The following is a 21706-nucleotide window of genomic DNA, read 5'->3' on the forward strand; positions in this document are numbered from 1 at the left end:
GTTCGACCTTACGACCTCGCCGGCGCCGGCCCCTAGGGTGTCGCCTCCGGCGCCGTCCACAGACGACGTCGTCCCCGGTCCCCCCTCGAACCGGTGCCGGAACGGCGTCGCTTGACACCGCTTTCTACACCGTTGGGAGATTTTTTCTTCTATGAGCCGGCCCCATTATTTGACCCTGAGTTCCAGGAGATGGGTGGCGAGGCGGATTGGAGAGGGCTGAGTATCCTCTGGCACGTGAGTGCCAGTCTTATCAGGACTGGGCAGGTGACCTAGGGTATGCCAGTGGTTTGGACACCTCGCCAGACACTGGTTTTGTCTCCCCTCCTACCGTGGCTACGGAGGAGAGGCTGCCTATAGTGTGGTGTTGACGCGGGCGGCCAAGGCCTTATGCCTTGAACTCCCCATCGTGGCCGTGAGGACTAACCTCCTCACTGAGGTCCTTAATCCGCAAGCAAGCTCTTCGGAGCCTCTGTTGCCATTTAATGAGGCCTTGTTTGACGTTCTTCTGGGCACCTGGTCCAGACCCGCTACAGGTCCCTCTGTAGATAGGAACGTGGCCAGACGCCACCGCCCGGCTCCGGGCGACCCTTGCTTCCAGTCCACCCACCCCACTCCCGAGAGACTGGTCATACAGAACTCTAACTCCCAGACCGCATTCCCGACGGCTCCCCCCGATCGAAAATCCAAGAGGTACGAACAGTATGGCAAAAAGATGTTCTCCTCCCTGAGTTTGGGGTTGCGGTCCGTTAACACCGCGTGCCTCTTGGGCGTGTCGGGGGATCACTTGCAACTACTGCAAGAGGAAGTCACGGCCTTCTTGTCCAAGGGGGCCATCGAGCGCGTTCCTGGGCCAGAAGTAGGGTGTGGTGGTTGTTCCGACTACTTTCTGGTTCCCAAGAAGGGCAAAGGGGGCCTACGCCCTATCTTGGACCTGCGGAACGTCAACGGCTTCCTCCGAAAGGAGAGGGTCAAGATGCTGACACTGGCTCAGGTCTTAGCTGCCCTGGACCCGGGAGACTGGATGGTAGCGTTGGACTTGCAGGACGCTTATTTTCACATCCCCGTCCTGCCGGCCCACCGGCGCTACCTGCGGTTCACGGTAGGCCACGAGCACGTTCAGTTTACCGTGCTCCCCTTTGGCCTTACCAGCGCCCCACGGGTGTTCACGAAAGTGATGGCGGTGGTCGCTGCTCATCTGCGCAGGTTAGGGGTTTCAGTCTTCCCCTACCTCGACGACTGGTTGTTGAAGGCGGGCTCGCCCCAGAGAGTCGTCAGCCACCTCCAGGCTACGGCCGACCTCCTGCACCTGCTGTGGTTCTCCATCAATGTGCCGAAGTCGCACCTGTGTCCCTCTCAGAAGCTCCTCTTCTGCGGAGCAGTTCTAGACTCGGCACAGTTTTGGGTTTATCCTCCCGAATAGCGGGTTCGGGATATTCAGACTGATTCCGATCTTTCAGCCTTTATCCCGAGTCTCGGTCAGGTTGACGCTGCGGCTTCTGGGGCTGATGGCCTCCTGCATCCTTCTGGTGCATCACGCCAGGTGGCGGATGCGGGCTCTGCAGTGGGACCTGAAGTTTCAGAGGGCCCAGCATCAGGGCAACTTGTCCGACCATGTCTTGATCTCGGAGGGCACTGCAAGACAGTTGCAGTGGTGGCTCACGGACCGCGATTGGGTCACCGGCTGATTCCTCTCCCTACCCCAACCGGAGCACGTAGTTGTGACAGACGCGTCCCTCCAGGGCTGGGGAGGCCACATGGGAGAGGCGGAGATCAGAGGCCTCTGGTTTCCGGCGGAGTCCCAGCTCCATATCAACCTTCTGGAGCTGCGGGCGATCCGGCTTGCACTGAAGGCATTCCTCCCCTCTGTCCGGGGGAGTGTAGTGCAGGTGTTCACGGACAACACCACCGCCATGTGGTACTGCAACAAACAGGGTGGGGTGTGATTGTGGACCCTATGCCAGGAGGCTCTGCCCCTCTGGCAGTGGCTGGAACATCAGGGCATGTCCCTGGTGGTTCAACACCTGGCAGGTTCCCTGAACGCCAGGGCGGACGAACTCAGCCGTCGGTGCATGATGGATCACAAATGGCGTCTGAACTCGGACGTGGTGCAAGGCCTCTTTCAGCAGTGGGGAGAGCCTTGGTTAGATCTATTCGCCACCAAAGAGAACGAGCAATGTCATCAGTTCTGCACGTTGGAATTTCCAAGGCGGCACTCGCTCGTAGATGCTTTTCGTCGCCAGTGGAGTTGCGGTCTGTTGTATGCCTTTCTGCCTATACCACTTCTGCCCAGAGTGCTGAAGAAGATCAGGCGCGACCGGGCCCAAGTCATCCTTGTGGCTCCGGACTGGGCACGGAGGTTCTGGTATCCCGAGCTATTCAGCATATCTGTCGATCCCCCGATTCGTCTGCCCCTTCAGGGTAACCAGCAGCAGGGGACGGTCCTCCACCCGAACCTGTCCAGTCTCCACTTACATGCGTGGAGATTGAGCGGCGGCAGTTGAGGCCATTTGACTTGCCTCCTGAAGTCTGTAATGTCATTCTGGCAGCCAGGCGTCCCTCCACAAAATCTATACACGTCTGCAGGTGGAACAAATTTGTGGCATGGTGCACAGCAAAGGCTGTGGATCCCCCTTTCTGCCCCTCTTTCAGAGGTTCTCCTCTTTCTCTTGCCCAGCAGGGCTCTGCTCTGGGCACTCTGAAGGGCTACCTCTCGGCCATTTCCGCCTTCTTAAGACTACCTGATCAGCCCTCTTTGTTCAAGTCCCCGGTTGTAAATAGGTTTTTGAAGGGCATCACTCATATGTTTCCTCCAGTTCCTTTCGTGATGCCTCAGTGGGACTTTTCTGATGTGCGCTCCCTTTTAGCCACTTCATAACTGTCCTCTTCGCCTCCCTACTCTGAAGACCGCTTTCCTGGTTGCCATCACCTCTGCCAGGAGAGTGAGTGAGCTCCAGGCCCTTTCTTCTCAGCGTCCTTTCCTTTCAGTCCATCCGGACAAAGTTGTGTTGCGGACGCGACCCTCTTTGCTGCCCAAGGTAGTCACAGCCTTCCACATCGGGCAGTCCATCACTTTGCCTACCTTCTTTCCGCCTCCGCATCCCTCGAAAGAGGAAGAGAGGCCCCACTGTCTAGACCCAAAACGTACGCTCTCATTCTACTTTGAACGCACACGCCAGTTCCGAGTGGATGACCAACTTTTTGTTGGTTACGTGGGCGCTAAGAAGGGACGGGCGGTGCACAAACGAACCATTTCTCTATGGGTCGTCTTGTGCATCAAGGCTTGTTACTCTTTGGCTCGAAAGGAGCCTCCTATGGGGCTTCGTGCCCATTCCACACGGGCCACGGCGGCTACTACTGCCCTGTGCTGAGGAGTCCCCTTGCAGGACATCTGTCAGGCAGCTACGTGGGCCTCGCTGCACACGTTCGCAAGACACTACTGCCTGGACAGCCAAGTCCGGAGAGATGGCTTTTTCGGCTGTTCCGTTCTCCAGGACTTTCTGGTGTGATCATTGGTTCGCAGACCCACCACCAGGGTTGGTATTACTGGGGTATCTATTCTAAGGTAAGGAAACTAATACTAACCAGTTTTTTTCAGATGCACAAGTTACTTACCTTTGGTAACGATATATCTGTAAGAAACAGTAGTTAGTATTAGATTCCTTACCGCCCCACCCATCCTCCCCGTTCTGCGAACCGATATCTAGGGTTAAGGTCATCCCCTTTCAGGGCCCTAGTTTAATGGCACCAGTGTTGGTTTTTATCATGGCTCTGCGTTTCTGTCGCGGAAAAGCTGTGTATAAGAACTGACGTCAGCGCCCGAGGGCGGCGTCTAAGTACTCCGGCGACATCATCCCGGCGCCGACGACGGACGCAGAGCCGCAGACGACGCCTACCGACGCGCAAGGGTACTGCTACGCAAAAGTTTCTGGAACCAGTCTGACGCCTGGGGATATTCTAAGGTAAGGAATTCTAAGGTAAGGAATCTAATACTAACTACTGTTTCTTACAGATATATCGTTACCGAAGGTAAGTAACTTGTGCATTTAGACAAATAGCTGCTGAAGTCTAGCTCCCCGAAGGGACTGAGAACCACCTCCAGATAACCATCGCCCTTTTGATATCTCTGGGGTTCTTCATCAGCGAATGAACGTTCCACCTGATGCCTGTGCAGAAGAGTCCCTTAATATTTACTATCTTAAGCTATAGATATGATCACGATGAGTTGGGCTCTGTCCTGGGTCACAGTGAGTGGTTGTGAGACTTCTTGGGATCTTATACTCATGCATTATCCTTGTGTTGCTCACCAGCTGGTACATGCAAGCCCTGCAGGGGTTCCTTTGATTTCAGTGGGTTCAGCATTTGCGCAGTCTGTCTAACACTAGCCTTATCTTGGGAGAGACAGCCTGGGAACTTTAGTGGTGGTAAGCGGACACCACCTGACTTGTGCAGGCTGTTCTACACACCAATCTAATGGAGCTTTGGTCCATTCTGCTGGCTCTCCAAGCCTTGTTACTGACCATCAAAGAAAGGCTGGTGCAGGTTCTCATGGACAACACAACCACCATGTGTTACTGCAACAAGCATGGCGGGTACGGTCCTTGGGCTTGTGCCTGGAGGCTTTGTGCCATTGAAGTTTGCTGAGCTAGCTGGAACTCTTCCTGGTGTCCAATGACCTGGCAGGATCCCTAAACGCCAGAACAGACAAACTGAGATCTTCCGGACCATAAATGATATCTTCATCCTGAGGTCTCAAAACATCTTTGACTAGTAGGGCTTACCCTGGCTGGGTGTTTTTCATTGCTGAGAATGCGCAGTGCCATGATTATTGCTACCGGAATTTCAATGAAGAGGTTCTCTGCAAGACGTTTTCTGCCTGTGGTGGAACACAGGTCTCCTGTACATGTTACCACCATTACCCATTTTGCCTTCAGTCCTGATGAAAGTCAGTGTGAGAAGTTGGCCTGGTATATGATGTTTACTATTCTAGTGAGCACCTTGCACCAGTCCAAACAACCCTTATGGTGATGGTTGTAAAGTCAACCTTATAGACCATCTATCCTAGTGTTAGCATGGACAAAAGCAGTCTTAGGCTTAACTCAAGAGGGCATGTGAAGCCAGCTGTTTTACCATATGCAATCCCTTTAATACCAAATAAAAGGACACCACACAGGTTATATATTCAAAATATATATGTATTTATTTCTAAATCAATCCTCTGACCTCTTTATGAGAGCAGAGGCACAAGCGCATAACAAGTAACTTAATATAACATACAATAAGTTGCACAAATATGGACAGGCCCTGGTGGCCCGCTAAACCATATACTAAAATAGTGGTTTAAGAACCACGTCACAAACAGTTGAAAGGCCTAGGGCCTTGGGAATCGCTCGGGCTACACTGGACTAACAGTTGTTAGGGAGCAGGAGGCCCATGGGATGCGTGTGCAGTGTTTAATTGCACACGCGTGCACACATAGAAGTCAATGGGTGCGTAAAGTTATAAAGTTAAAGATTTAGGAGTCTTCCGACTGGACTAGGAACTAACCACTTGAAACTAGGACACTAGGATAGTCAATCTTCACAGGAGCACCGGAGTACTCGCGTTACCTCACCCACAGGAAGCGGGTGCATAGGTCCCAAAGTGTCGGGTTTCGTCGTGGATTCCTATGGAGCCTTGGAGAAAAGATGCTGCAGGCGACCAGGAGAGAAGAGTCCGGTTGGATCCAAGGGTGGATCGAGGATGAAGAGTACCTGAAAGCAGAGGGGACAGAGTCTGGATCACTAGCCAGTGACCAGGAAGGAACCAGGAAGGAACCAGGCGATGTCGGGAAGCAATCAGGTGCTGTCGTGAAGCTTGTCTCCGCTGCCACGTGGACCAGGAGGTGTCGACGACGACCAGGAGCTGGGCACGGACTGTCCCACGAAGGCTCTCGCTGTTGGCGGTGTCGGTTCCCGATTCGGAGTCAACAGGCCTTGGCAAATGCAACCCACGCAGGAATCGAAGATGGTTTCTGGGTCAGACCAGCAAGGTCTGATGGGCTTCTCCTTTCCAGGGAAGCAGGGGCCAATCTGGAGCAACCAGACCAGCAGTGTAAATTCAAAGGATCGTCGTCACAGAGGCCACTAGCCAATGGGCAAGTGCTCGGGGCTGGGGCTTCTCAATCCCCAATGCACAACTTTGAGGGTGCCTCAGAAGTTGCACGGAAAGCAATTCGCTGGCTTTCCAAGATGGCTGTTACCACGTCTCGCGTCGCCTCCAAGGGTCTCAGCTTTGCTGTGGCTGTGGATCGGGCTGAAGGAAGTCTGGAAGTCCGGGTCTTGTCAGGCTCTGTGTTCGAGCTCCGCGGGAGCAACGACAAAGCAAACCGTTGAGCGCTTGATGGTGCCTGCTTGCACAGGGTGGTCACTCCTTGACCACAAGGGAGATTCTTCAGTCTTCTACATCGAGTAGGATGTCGAAGGTCCAGAGTTTCGTATCAGAGTTTCAGTCAGGATAAATCTAAAGTCTTGGGACTCAGCTCCTACCTATATACCAAATCTAGGGGCTGAACTACCTGCTAGGTCCCTCCTATGTGCAGTTTCGCGCCAGAGCTGGGGCTGGAGTGCCCCAGCACCGGTTTGAACTGGACTATGCATGGGACACCTTGTGTGCCTCAGGCAGTGTCTCATTTCATTAAGCCCCCCCGCCCCAATACACTATAGCCTGTCTGGGGTGGTGCTAGCACCTGCCTGTGACAGGAATCCTATTGTCCAAGCCTCCCTCGCTGGAAGGACTCCCAGCAGCAGGAGGTCAGACTTGTGTCTGTGGCAGCAGCATCCATTTTGTGATGCAGAGGCTCTGGTTAACTTTAACCAGGATTAATGGAAGTAACATGTCTTCTCCCTCTAGAAGGGTGGAATGCTACCCCCGTCGCCAGAACTGGCGAGGGGGTAGTATTCCAAAGCGTATGACACCTTACACGACATGTTTTGATAAAGCCAAACCAAAGATAGCATTTAACCGCGAGGTTCATAATGCACTTAAGAGTATATGGTATGGCATTATCCTAGAACAGCTATAAGGACATGGTTCCGAAAGCTGCAGACAGGCTCAGCTCATGCTAGAGCAACATCTCACATAAAATCAAGCACTTTGCCTTCAGGATTGTTAAGGCCTGCCATAGGAGTGACTTATAGGTGTATATGTGTCCAGATATAAGGTTAGACATAGGAATACTATATCTAAGCAAGGGGTGATTACACGACCTTGCCCCAGCTGAGTGATCAGCCAGTTGTGTCAGTTTAGATGGCCACCCAGGGGTGGCAAAAAATATGCTGCAGCCCCTGGTAGGCCTTGGGTGCACCTATGCCCTGGGTACCTATGGTACACTGTACAGGGACTCACAAGAGTGACCCAAATCCCAATCGGTGATGTACCTAAAGTACATGGTGTTGAATTTAGAGAGAGAACAGCAGGGCTGTGGGTCTGATTAGCAGGCCCACAGCCACATTAAGTCGAAAACCAGTGAAGCAAAAAGTGGGGTGACCATAGGAAAGCAGACCCTACTCTCCTACAGTCAGGACAGAGTGTGCCGAGAAATGTTGATTGCCTCAGTTTGGGCCAGGAGAGTGGGGTACCCAGATCTCTTTCCCTGAGCAAATGCAGTCTGATATGGCTACCCCTTCGGGAGATCCTCCTGTCTCAGCAACAGGAAAGGGTCCTCAAGCCATATCTCCACAACCTACATCTCCATGTGTAGAGGCTGGATGGTGGTATCTGAGCAGTTTTGATTTGCCATCAGAGAGATGGATGTAATCCTTGCTGCCAGACATTTTTTAACCAAGTCTGTCTATTCTGAATTCTGGGAAAAAGTTTGTGGTCTGGTATAGGGACTATAGACTTCATCTTCTGCAGGCAAGACTTTCTTAAATGTTGTTTACTTTATCTTTGGCCCGCAAGACTTTACAGTGGCACAATTAAAAGTAACATATTGATAATATTTACTTTTTCATGTGTGCTGGATCGACCTTCTGGTTTTAATAACTGATGTAATGCTTTTCCTGAAAGGACTCATATATATTTGTTTCCTCTGAAATCCTCCATAGTTCCTCGATGGGACCTTTATTTGGTTAGGATATTCCTCATGTGCATGCTTTTTGAGCATGTGACCTATTGTTTTTTGCGGCTCTTGACTTTTAAGACGGTATTCCTCATTGTAATAACATCTGCACTTTGCGTAAGTGAGCTGCACTCCCTTCCAGACTTATTGGCGCTGAGGACCCGGGACACCTTGCTGACTAAAGTGGTCTTGACCAATCAGTCACTCTACCTGCTTTTTTTTTTCTCTTCCCCTCATTTGTCGAAAGAGTAAGAGAGACTTCATTAGCTTATCAGCTTGACCCCAAGAGAGTATTGTGTTGGTGCTCAGCTCTTTGTGGGATTTTCTGGTGTAGAAAAAGGGAAAGGCTGTGCAGCAAAGGACACTGACAAAATTGATTATCAAGTATATAAAAATGTGTTATTTTCTAAAAAAACAACAACACCCGCAGGCCCTCAAGCTCATTTCAACAGAGTTAAGTCTGCCATGATCGCATTAGCAACATGTGTTTCTGAGAGAGACATCTGCCAGACTGCAGCATGGGTGCACACATTTCCCAAGTGCAATTGCCTTGATAGTCAGGCCTACAGAGATGGCCAATTTGCCTGCTCTGTCCTGCGGGATTTTTTAATTTGATTCTACTTCTCAGACCCTACACCTAATGAGGTACAGCTTGGATATCTATTCCAAAGGTGAGGAATCTACGGTTAGAAGTATGCATCAGAAGAGCAAGTTAGTTATCTTTGCTAACGCTCTTTTTGGTGGATACTCTAACCGCAGATTTGAGGCTGGGGCCTTAAAATATTCTAAAGGGGAGGAAGCTGTAGTTAAATAGATCATCCACCAGAAATAACATTACCGCAGCCAAGTAACATGATATTCACAGCTATTGTAGCTGAAGGTCGAATTAGATCTTTGTTTTTCCCAGCTTCCCAAATCTTTTCTGCCCCAAGGAGCTCAACAACAGGGGTTGGCTGGTGCAGTTCCTCTCCTAAAGAGGCGGTGCAGAGAGAGAGAGTTCGGAAGGCAGCATGGTCTATACTCGCTGCTCGACTCCCACTTATTTGCTGTATGCAGAGAGATGTCCGAATGCAGCAATTGAAATGCTGAGCTGGCTGGTGGAGCATGGAGGAGCCCTGGGAGCAGCACTAGGCTATGGTCCTAGTCCCAGGTTTCAGTAGAACCTCTGACTCCCAAGGTGACCCGGATAGAAGGTGAAGCTGCAACCTCATCACCTTCCGGAAAGCCACCACACACCACCACACCCAGCAGATTCCTCGCCGCAGCTGGAACAAGGTCACCGAGGACCAGCTAACCACCGCCCTCACCCAGAGGCCACTGGCAGACCCGACCATCCCCGACGCCCGCAGCCTCCGACAATGGATCGACAACTGCGCCAACACCCTCGCCCTGCTCAAGAACCCCCCCCAACACCCACACTTGCAAGAGAGCCAGCTGGTTTACTGTAGACCTCCGGGCCTCCAGGCGAACCTGCTGTAAACTAGAAAAAACCTGGACCCGCGAACGAACCCCGGAAAGCTACACAGCCCACAGGAACGCCACCCGCCGACACCACCATCTCATCAGATCCGCCAAAAGGACCGCCTTCAAAGAGCGCCTAGACAACAACGCCCACAACAGCAAAGAGCTCTTCAGCATCGTGAAGGAACTCTCCAACCCAGATCCAACACCAACGACATCCCACCGTCACAAAACCTGTGCGACTCGGTGGCCACCTTCTTCCATCGCAAGATCGCAGACATCCACGACAGCTTCTATGCTGTCACCACTCCGGCAACCGCCAATATCCCCGCTCCCACGACCACCACCCGCACCAACCTCCTGCTCGCCTGGACCAACATTAACGACAACGACACCATCAAGATCATGAACACCGTCCACTCCGGATCCCCGGAAGACCCCTGCCCACACCACATCTTCAACAAAGCCAGCACCACCATCGCACCCCACCTCCGGAAAACCATCAACATCTCCTTCAAGACAGCGACCTTCCCGGAGAGCTGGAAGCACGCAGAGATCAACGCCTTACTCATGAAACCCAAGGCGGATCCCAAGGACCTCAAGAACTTCCGACCCATCTCCCTGCTCCGGGCGAAGGTCATGGAAAAGGCCGTCAACAAACAAATGACCAGCTTTCTCGAAGAGAACAACATCCTGGACCCGTCCCAGTCCGGGTTCAGCAGCAACCACAGCACCGAAACTGCCCTCATCGCCGCCACCGATGACATCAGGACCCTGCTCGACAACGGAGAAACCGTGGCCCTCACCCTCCTGGACCTGTCAGCCGCCTTTGACACGGTCTGCCACCGCACACTAAGAGCACGCCTCCACAATGCCGGAATCCAAGAGAAGGCCCTGGACTGGACCTCCTCCTTCCTCTCCGGCAGAACTCAGAGCGTCCGCCTCCCCCCTTCTGCTCCGAAGCCACCGAGATCATCTGCGGCATACCCCAAGGCTCATCCTTTAGACCAACGTTGTTCAACGTCTACATGGCATTGCTCGCCCACGTCGCCCGACGGCACGACCTCAACATCATCTCCTACGCAACCCAGCTGATCGTCTCCCTCTTCAATGACCCCCACACCGCCAAAACCAACCTCCACGAAGGAATGAAGGCCGTCGCCGACTGGATGAGAAACAGCCGACTGAAACTGAACTCGGACCAAACGGAGGTCCTCATCATCGGCTCCACCCCCTCGGCCTGGGAAGACTCCTGGTGACTGACTTCACTACGAGCAACCCTACACCCACCGACCACGCACGCAACCTAGGAGTCATCCTCGACTCCACCCTCTCCATGACGAAGCAGGTCAACACCGTCTCCTTCTCCTGCTTCAACACCCTCCGCATGCTTCGCAGGATCTTCAAGTGGATCCCCACTGAAACTAGAAGGACGGTCACCCAGGCCCTCGTCAGCAGTAGACTGGACTACGGCAACGCACTCTACGCAGGAACCCCAGCCAAACTCCTGAAACGGCTCCAAGGCATCCAGAACGCCTCCGCATGCCTCATCCTCGACATCCCTCGCCATAGCCACATAACACCCCACCTGAGAGACCTGCACTGGCTCCCCATCAACAATAGGATAACCTTCAAGCTCCTCACCCATACACACAAGGTACTCCATGACACCGGACCTGCGTACCTCAACTGCCGACTCAGCCTCTACACCCCCTCCCGCCAGCTCCGCTCCGCAGACCGCGCCCTCGCCACCGTCCCCCGCATCCAAAGAGTGACCGTCGGCGGCAGATCATTCTCCCACCTCGCTGCCAAGACGTGGAACACCCTCCCCATCCACCTACGGCAGACCGAAGATCTCCTAACCTTCAGGAGACTCCTCAAGACCTGGCTCTTCGAACAGTAACAGTGTTTCCCCCCTCTCCTCCCGCCCCAGCGCCTTGAAACCCTCACGGGTATGTAGTGCGCTTTACAAATGCAATGATTGATTGATTGAAGCCTACCTGTAAGATCCAGGAGGCACAAGCAACAGCAGAGCCATAGAGAGGAAATCTGACCTGTGTGCCTCTTGGTTCAGCCACAGAATTGTTCAGCATAAAAAGTTCAGTATTGCCGCTTTGGCTGCCTCGAAGTATGTGGAGCACATAAATTGATGGTTTCACTACCAGGTATTCAGCATGTGGTATCTGAATCCACAAGTGGTGCTCTTACCGGGGAAGCGAGGGATGAAACTTTTTGGAGATTTGCAAATGCTGTGGATTTTGTGATATATTTTTTCCCCCCTCACACTTCACCTCCCACCTGTGTGTTCCCTGCCTGTTTCTCATCCCGAACTGTGCTCCCCTCGTGTACCTTTACCAGCTAAGTAACTAACAATAACAACAACATGATGGAAAAAAATCAGTTATAGCTCCCTATACTCTCTTCATTCCCAATAAACATGGAATGCTAACCAGGAAACAGCAACATGAATTTCTGCTGAAGTGTGTTTGAAACACCCACTTCTGCTGTATTCATTGAAAGTGCCGATGCCCTTTGTTGAAGAATCTGGTTGAATTGTCTCAAAGCACTTTCTATCCTCTCACACAACAATCGTTTGAACGCCAAGATCTAAGAATATAGCGAAGAACCTCATTCTGACTCGAGATCTGCAAAGTGTTATTTTAAATGTGAGAGGTTGTAAAATGTCCTGTAAATAATGGAACAGATTGAATTGTTCAGTATCATGGAAGAGCGCTGGTTTGCAGCAGGCTACTCCGTTATAACTACTGTACGTGTGGCTAACGGTGCTCGTAGGAGGTGTAGGCAGTGCTTAATTTGAGCCATCACTCATTTTGGGGGACCGGCACTTATTTTCCTGCTTCAGACATTTGTGAAAAGCAAGAGAGGGAAAAACGAACGAAATAGAAAGACGGAGGAAGACTGACAACCCGCCAAAAAAGAAGGCAGGAACGTACAAAAGTGAGAAAATGGGGCAGGGAGTGTCTGGCAGAGGATTAAAGAGGTGTGAGGTTGGTTTCGGACCAGGCAGCCTTGGTACACTGTGCACTAACATTTAATTGAACCACCCATGGGGTTCTGGGCAGAGCTTTGAGCACTTATTGTTTTACACATTTTGCACCAGACGTGGGTATTACGTTAGTGAGATACGTCTGGCGAAAGATATAAGATCACATTCATAGTTCAGGTGGAAGTACTTTAAAAAAAAAAGTTGTAACTGTTCACCATTTTTAGGTCTGGAGCTAGCCAAGCCCATAGCAAGCCCTCTTCATCAATTGTCTTTTATTGTGCCATTCCCATGTTCCTTCTGTCCACTACAGCATACAGCTTTGGGCTAAGGGTCTGGCTGCTTCGCCCATTGGCTAACTTGACTGTGAGTGGCAGCATTCTGCCCTTCCACAAGGGAGCATCCACATACAAAGTAGTTCCTATCAATGCCAGGGACTCCTCTATCTTGAAAGCATCTCTTTGGTGGGGGTGTGCTGGCCATTTGGACCCTCTGGCATCCCCCTACAGGAGGTTGCAATTGTATGCATCATCTGCCTGGGCCGACCCCCTGACTCCCCTCAAAATCTGCCACTCTGCTTGCGACGAGAGACATCCTGGAGTTTTCAAAGCAGTCCTGATATCACTTCAGTTCTGCTCCAAGTATAAGCGAGCCATATTTGGATGCACTGCCCTGGTCTGCCCTGGGTGCTTATCCTACTGTGACAGATAGGTGTTTGTGGTTTACTCGTCAAGTACTGCACCTAGGAGCTAGATATATATTTATGGGGCTGATAGGAATGTGCTCACGTGGTATCGTTAGCATAGTAACTATGGTATGGCAACCTCACTTGGGTGCCATTATGAAATAAACTTCCACCGGGAAAACTTTGGGATCTGGAGTTCTACTACTTTCATGGATTTCAGGGTTTGAGTAAGCTTGAGTTCGAAGCATTCCTCATCGCAGCGGCCTGTCATAGTAGGTCTGTAAATATCTCTGCCATTATGCCTTGATCTATGCGGCTGTGCTTTATAAAATTCACAATAGTACATGGCAAATGCAGTAATGGAGTGTAGGTCTAGAGTTTTGTGACGCTCTATTCTGTAATTCATGGGCTGAATTGTATCCTTACTGCTTCATTACCAGCCATTATAATAATGTATTGGCATTGTCTCTTAGTTGATATATGCGTCATTGTGACACTTGCGAGATCGTCCTGGCTGCATCTACTAGCATTTCTCTAATAGAAGAAGTTTTATCTCTGCAGATAAATGTGTCTTCATCATGTTATGAGTTTTGTAACTGAACTGTTGTAGAACGAGGCCTTTATCAACTCTGCAAAGTATGAGGCAAAAGTGTAGCTCTTACGCTTCGCCACTCTTGCCAAGCGCGGTTCCTGTTGGGATGTTTAACATTTGTTATTTTCCGTGCCGCATGAAGGGCTTGGTCACGGCTCACTGATAGCTATGAGATTGGATGAATGTTTGGCTTCCAGGCGCTGTCTCCAGCTCAATCACATTTAATTGCTCTGAAGCTGTTAGTGAGGTGCATTTAAAGAAGATTTATTGAGTATTCTGGAGGGCCTCTACTAATGGTGATTGGATATAGTCTTCATGTGAATCTACTGCAAATCTACACATCTTGTAACCCCTTCCAGCTAAAGTCATTTATCTTTCTGTCATATGTGGAATTAGGCTTACCAAGGACTAATTTTAGAGTTCACTATACCATTATCATCGAAATCATTGCATTTATGTAGTTTGCACTGCGGAGCAAGGTATAGAAATACTTACTCACCTGTCGGACACCCATGGGTAGGACCTTTTTGTTTAAGGGGAATATCTGTTCTTGTACTCTATTATGTGGCTAGGAGCCAGGCTTTTGTGTTATTAGACTACATTTCTAGTCTGGAAATAAGGACATGAGAGAGCATGGCTAAATCTAGTTCATTGCTGAATCTTTAAAAAAAAAAAAAAATCAGTAGAATGATTGCACCTACTTTTCAGCGCACAAAATGCAGGCATATTGTTAATGTGCTAAGGTTATTAGTCACTAAAAAAGATTGTTGAAATCTTCATACTTCCCTGCTCTGCAAGGCAGTGAGGTAGAAGCAGTCATGAGATATAGGGACATGGTCTACATTTAGTTTTTAACTTTAATGACTAGTATTCTATTTTCCTTTCAGATAAATTTGACCAGTTTTGGGCCATAAATCGAAAACTCATGGAGTACCCAGCAGAAGAGAACGGATTTCGATATATCCCATTTAGAATATACCAGGTAAGGTACTAAAGAGATCTGTATACACAATGGCGAGAACCATGATATATTTTAAATTCTTGGTGGATACAAGTGATTAGTAGTAGATGCTTACTACCCGGGGATAGAATTTCCTTAAGGTCAATGGCGGCTTTTGGGAGAGCAATCGCATTGTAAGGTAGTAGTCTTGTTTTCTGACTTATCAGATGTGTAATATATATTTCAGGTATACTATTAAATTCGGAACATGGTGTTTAATAATTTTCACTCGTATGCCATGACGTTGCAGTCATTGCGAAAATGATCATATGTGATACTGCACTGACTGTTCGCATATATAGGGATGTACAGCCCTCTTAACAAAAAGGTAGAAATCTCAGCCCTCCTTTATTCTCTCCTTTCCATTTGCAAATATTTTCAAGTTTTGGGTGAATTCAACTAACTGGATACAAACTCAAGAAATGTGATGCAAATCGTAGATTTGCATTCACAGTATGAAGAACCTCTATGAATAGGTGTGGCAGATTTGCACATTTGCCAGAAAGACTGTTTGTCCCTCCACCTCCATGAAATATACAGTTTTCTTCCCTTTCCCACCGTGGAAATTCACTTGTTTCTGTCTTTCGAATGATTAGTTTATGAACATTTCAAGGGTAGAAAATGACCTACTAAAGTTTGGAAATTTAGAATTTGCAAGTGTTTATTTAATTTTGTGGTTTTCTCTCAAGCACCCTTTCCCCCACCACTGCCTCTAAACGTGGTACCGTAGACAACCTGCTATACTAGTATGTTGTGTTCAGCATTAGGTTAGTTTGGGTACAAGCTAACCAGATTCCGATTGTGTGAATTATGATGTGTGTGTTCATACCAACACATGTCTTGGTTTTGCACTGAAGGTCTTAACAGCTGCGACAGAATGTTTGAGAGTTGGGCCCATAATCCTTGTATAGAATGACGTTATATAGAATGAAATAATTAACAACTTCCTTCAAATTAGATTCTAAACGCTGTTAAATCCGCTTTTCCAGTTAGTTCTAACTTTAGGATTCAAGTACTGGAAGAGCAAATAGGTATGGCATCGGAAAGCATGCCATGTCGTTATTTATTATTTTATTTTTGGGCGGGCACATTTAATACAGATCAAACGCAGGCGTAAAAGTGGTACACATATGTTAGCAAAGAAAAATAACTTAAATGGGCACTCCTTTTCCGACGACTATGCTCATGTTGTAAGGCAAAATGCCATCACTCGATGCCAAACGGGCAGTAGATGAAGTGGGCTGACGTCTTTGACCCATGCTGTATTCAGTGCGGGGTGCAATCAGATTATGAATGACACTGAAGCATTCCAGTGGATGATGAGCAAGCCTGTAAATGCATGTGTATGCATATTTATTTTTATTATGGATTTTATTGAAAATTTGAGGCTGGCGAAGCAGCTAAAGCTGTGTCTAGGCCAGATAAACGGCCCAGCTTTTCATAAAATTTCGAAGTCAAGCCCTTTCTGCTAAATACAGTTGGGCAAGCCAACTTTTTTGCATGTTAATTTATTTTTTTGTTTGCGTTTTTTAGTTAGCAAAAAATAGTATGTTCGTATTGGTTTGATTGAATATGTGCTCCATAGGTTGAAAGCAAATGTATGCATCTCTGTTTTTTTGTAGAAAGAGCCATTGCTGAGACACATTTTTTAACTGTTTTTTTCAAGATATAATAGAAGGCATTATTGACATAGGACTGGCATCCTTGGTTGTGTTGTGCATCCATAACCTATAACTGTAACACCTGGGCGTTTAAAGCAGAATCTGTCAATGTGAGGGTTTGTACTTTTTGAGTACTCAATGAAAATGACAAGCTGATGTTTAAGGACTCTGTTTCCTAAACATGAAGACTGATATTTTATAGGCAAACATTATGTTTTCCCCCCTGAAAAATGGAGTTTGTTTGTCCAAAATGGATTTAATAGAGAAATGGGTATTTTCAGATACCGATATGCTGCGGAAGACAAAAGGTTGCAATTACAAAACACATTTAAAGTTGATATTTGATAGATAGTTCTAGCTAAGTTGGAAAGACGCATTGCTGTGGTTATGTCCATTGCTGCTGAGGGCCTGTGTTGCTTTAGCTGTTATTTCTTTAGTCAGATGGAGACATTTAATATTAATACGCTTTTAAGTAGTATTTCTGCTGGTAGCCTTGCCTGAAAGCTTGGGTGGTCCCTACTGATAGTTCTGCTTAGGGTGGTCCTAGTGTAACTTTGAGGTATATTGTCATTAATTTACAGTGAAATAATCTGCTGGTAGATTAAGAGGGCTTGTACTGAGCAGAAGTAGCTGTCACAGAAAATGTTGGAGACCCCTGCTCTCAGCAGTTTCGCCCAATATTTAGAATGTTGATATAGCAGTCAACACAATCTTCTCCAGGTGTGGCTCGTCTGCTGTCCTGACTACACCCATATCTGAGGAGCAGAATGAACGTCATATTTTTAATCAAACTGCTCGGACAGTAAGTCATCCATCTTACTCTCCCAGCATCACGCAGTGCAGGAGAGGTGGAGCAAACTTCTCTGTCTCAATTATTGCCTCCTTTACAAACACTCTTCAAATGAGAGCCAAATTAGGACCATCATTGTTGGAAGTCTGCTCAAGTAGATCTCATTTTCAGAGGGGGCACTATGTTGTGCTACTTCCTACCAGATCATGTTTACAGCACTGAGTGATCTTAGAGCCCATCTTCCTTGTCGATTGCCCAACCACGCACATGTACCTTCCATTTATGATACCTGAACTGCAGATAAACTGCTATATGTCATTTGTCTATATTTGAAAAGCTAAACATTTGTCAGGAATTGGATAAAAGAAAATGAATGAGGAAAAAATGAACGACTACAAGTACACACCAAGAAGCAAGAAACAAAGAGAGAAGAAGCCACAATGGCTGCTGATGCTTCAGAATTGAGCAGACATCTGGTTTAAATGTTCCCACACAGTCCTTTAACCTGATGGGCTTCCACAGCCTGGTGGTCTTCCCTATTTGAGGTGCTCTTTGCAGGGCTACTTTGTCCCATGCATTTTTTTTTAAAACTTTATTTAAAGTTTTGCAGAAAAAACATGAAAAAGAAACATTACAGCAGTGTTGTGCAGAAATAAACAATACAATCCCATTAGCATACAAAAACTTTAATATAGCATTTCAAGACCAGTACAGAAGACTTTTACGACTTGTGTTCGACAACCCACCAGAAAAATCCCCTGTACAGGCTGCAGCGTCCCATGGGTACCTTTTTAATACACTTGGTTTACATAACATTCACAACTTCGACTTATTCACCACCCTTTTTAAATAATCTAGTTACACCCTCCTGTATATGCACACTTAATACAATCATCCAATGCCAACTTAATTTAACCAACACCGGTTCTTTCCTGCTCAGTTTGTATGGGATCCTCTGTAGCTTTTTCCAACAGATATGCATGATATGGTCCCCAGATATATTTAGGTTAACATTTCACAGGCTTTAATGAATTGTAATTCTCAGAGTGCGTAGAGCAGTAGGCCAGATCTGTGTGCCATTCTGATAGTTTAGGCAGGGGGCCACGCACCCACCTCATGGCAATCCTACGCTTGGCGAGTAGTAGACCAATGGAGGCCAGCTTACGCACCGCGCCTTTGGAATGTTTTTATCGAATCCCAGGAGAGCCACCACAGGCGATTCAGACATGACCAGATCCAGCATTGAACTCAAAGTGGTGAATACCAATCTCCAAAATACTTGAATACCAAGGCACTCCCGAGTCCCAAGCCAGTTGCATGAAATTGGCATTCATTACTTTGCATCATACATCTATCGTCGTCCCGCAGCCCGTATCTATATAGTCAAGCCCTGGTATAGTAAGTTCTATGAAGTTATTTGAAATGAATTAATCTATGCCCTCCGTTCTGAGAAATAGCTTTGGTATTACTAAAACAGTGGGACCACTGCGCTTCTGTGATTTCCAACCCTAAGTCTTTTTCCCAATCTAATTGAAATTTTTGCTTTGTTTATGTTCCCTGTCCCTTAAGGAAAGTATAAAGTATCGTGATACCATGTTGTGGAGAGTGAGACTGTAATAAATACGTCAGTGGTTTCTTCTCCTCTGGCATGTCAGGACCCAATATCGCATGCAACACCCTTTGCACTCTGTAATATAGATAAGTGTCTAGCGTGGTCAGCCCATGTGTCTGAGAGGATGCCTGGTCCCACGTTTTCACTGGGAAACGGCCACTACAACGAGGCCGTTTCAACTAAAACCATAACCACGCATGCATTACAACGCATGCGTGGTTACAACGACAGCCTTTACCACGCATACTTTTACTACGAAGTACGTAGTAAAGGCATGTGTGGTAAAGGGTACAAATAAAAAAAGGGGGGGTTGGGGGGGCTAGCCCCCCCCCAAAAAAAAACACTAACCTTTAGAGAAGATGTGCTGGAAATCGGCGGCGCAGGGGAAGGAAACGGCCGGTTTTTTTTTTACGTATGACGTCACCACGGAAAAAACGTGGAGAAGGAAAAGCGTGAAAATAGTGTTCCGTTGTAACGCATGCGTGGTAAAGGCATGCGTTACAACGGAGTTCGTTGTAATATCATACAACCGTTTTCACTACTCCATCCTTGCCACTTGCTATTTACGGTGACTAAACTGCAAACAAATTGGTGAGTACTATAATGTGAAGCTTAACATGCATAGATAAGGAACCACACTTCCTTATCCTTACTAAAGCCACAGTCTTGAAGCTGCCTTTTGTTTGAGTTCAAGTATACAACGTTTGCAAGTGCCCATCTTAGATGGCTTGCCATTCCAAAAGATAAGCCAGTGGTGACTGAGTCACAGAACAGATGCCAGTGCTCTGACCCTGAAAATATAAGAGGCCAGACCAAAGAATCAAACATTATTTGCCATTGCATTCAATGTCGGACCAAAATCTTCTCTTTCCTCGAATGCAGTCACTTACCACTGAAAACCATTATGGAGGGATTGATCTATGTAAGCCACATGCATTGATGTTCTTAGGGCAAATGCGGAATTCACACAAACCCTTCTCATGCAAAACATATTTGCTCTCATTTTCGATGGGAGTTGTTTCTTTTGCCGCATCCATGGTGTACCATATGACGGTGGGTAGAAGAGAGCTCACCTTCAGCATCTCTCTGAAGTCATCCTCAAATCTCTAAATGAGCTACATCTTGTTCAGTATGTTTGGGACTGCAGACTTCTTGGGTTCCTTCCCCTCTTGCAGTTCTACTTCTCTGATAATTCAGAGGATAGGGACACTCATATAATAAGGTGTTCTCTGTCTTCGGTACTCTTGCTCAGAAGAGGGACCAGTCTTCTGAAATACCAATATCTTCTCTGTATAGCTCCCCAGTACCTCCGTCCTGATTTATTTGTCATCATGGGTTGCTCCACCAATAAATCAATGTCTCCCTTGATAGAGGTCTTCTGCAGTACGGGAGCAGGTTTGACTGTAAATCTCTTCTTTAAAAGCACTTCCACTGGTACCTCTGTCAACTGTTTCAACTGTCACAGGTTGCACAATCGCAGTCTATATTTGGGGAGACACTTGGCCAGGACCAGATTCTACTATTGGAGATGTTGCTGTAGCCATGTAAGAAGGGAATCCCTACTTTAGGTGTGTTTGGACCACTTGTGCTTCAGCCTCCTTTTTTGCCTCAGTACAAAATATTCAAGGTCAACTGAGGTATTCAGCCCATCAGCAAGGAAAACGGGGTTTCAGCTGGTGTCAACAAATAATACTGAAAATGTTCCTCTTTTCAAATGCTTGGTAGTGTTGTCATGGCTCCAACATTTCGCACCTGTGCCAGTGTCTCCTCATCCAGAGGGGTTGGATTCTTGTTGGACTTCTCTGACCCCACCGCATGGCTCTGTGTCCTTTATGGCAGCTGCCTTAGGTAAACATGCCAGTTCTTCACCATAGCATCTGTACCAGCTGTCTATCGGATTTGCAAGTGGTGATCAGGGGAAGAAAGCACTTTGCCCAATAGTCAACCGGCACATTAGTTGTGTAGCAATGTGCTTCCCATGTAGCTAGGTCACAATATGGTTTTGGCTTACAGTGATAGAAACTATTTCTCAACCCTCCCTACCAGTCCTATGCATCAGAGGGCTTATTCAGGTACGTAAAAAGGAGAAGTAGTAGCAGAATCCTACCTGGGGGTTGAATAAAAACTGGGCAATAGCACTTTGATTTCCAAAAGTCAGGAGGAACCCTTCTTACGTCATACATAACTAAATTGATTTTCCATTTGTGGATGCCGGACTGCCCCCCCCCCCCGTGAATGAGTTACAATTTATTTATATTTGTGTTAAAGAGGAACGAGGTGCCTTGCTTTAATGGCTGTCCCTATCATAGTTACGGGGGCTGTGAAGTGGAAAATGGACTTTGCTCCCTAGGGAAGTCGTCTAAACTTCATTTGAGGTGCACTTTCGCAAGGTTTGGCCTCTTCCTCATATAAATGTATAGAAATACTTACATGTTGTTCAAGTATAAGCTAACATTAACTAGAGCAGCTACGTTAATCAAGCTTAAGCTAACATTAGACAGTGCAGCTAAATTAATCAAGTATAAGCGAACATTAGCTAGTGCAGCTAAGTTCATCTACTGTGCCGGTCATTACACACGAATATAGAGCACACATATGTCACGACCACCAGTGTTAATAAGGATTTATTCATTCAAACCCCCAGACTCCCTGATCCCACAACCTCATGAGCCCTAGTAGGAATACAATGCTGTAGCCAAATGGTTTTGGTGACACGGGGCAACACAATAAGGAGGAGAAGGGAAAAGGAGATCCTGCCACAGCTAAACACAACAATCCTTCAAAATTGGCGAATTGGATATAA

At 47.7% G+C, this 21706-nt stretch overlaps 1 protein-coding gene across 3 annotated transcripts in view; it reads left to right on the forward strand.

The window, feature by feature from the left end:
• The window catches only part of ATG5 (autophagy related 5), a 540258-nt gene that overhangs the window by 218952 nt on the left and 299600 nt on the right, over nt 1-21706 (forward strand). For all 3 annotated transcript variants that reach the window (XM_078648434.1, XM_078648433.1, XM_078648435.1), the window contains exon 6: nt 14728-14822. In XM_078648434.1, the coding sequence (XP_078504560.1) occupies nt 14728-14822 (95 nt within the window). The remainder of the gene's footprint in view (nt 1-14727; nt 14823-21706) is intronic.

The sequence above is a fragment of the Lissotriton helveticus genome, chromosome 6 (assembly GCF_964261635.1).
Source record: "Lissotriton helveticus chromosome 6, aLisHel1.1, whole genome shotgun sequence".
NCBI classification, from domain to species: Eukaryota; Metazoa; Chordata; class Amphibia; order Caudata; family Salamandridae; genus Lissotriton; species Lissotriton helveticus.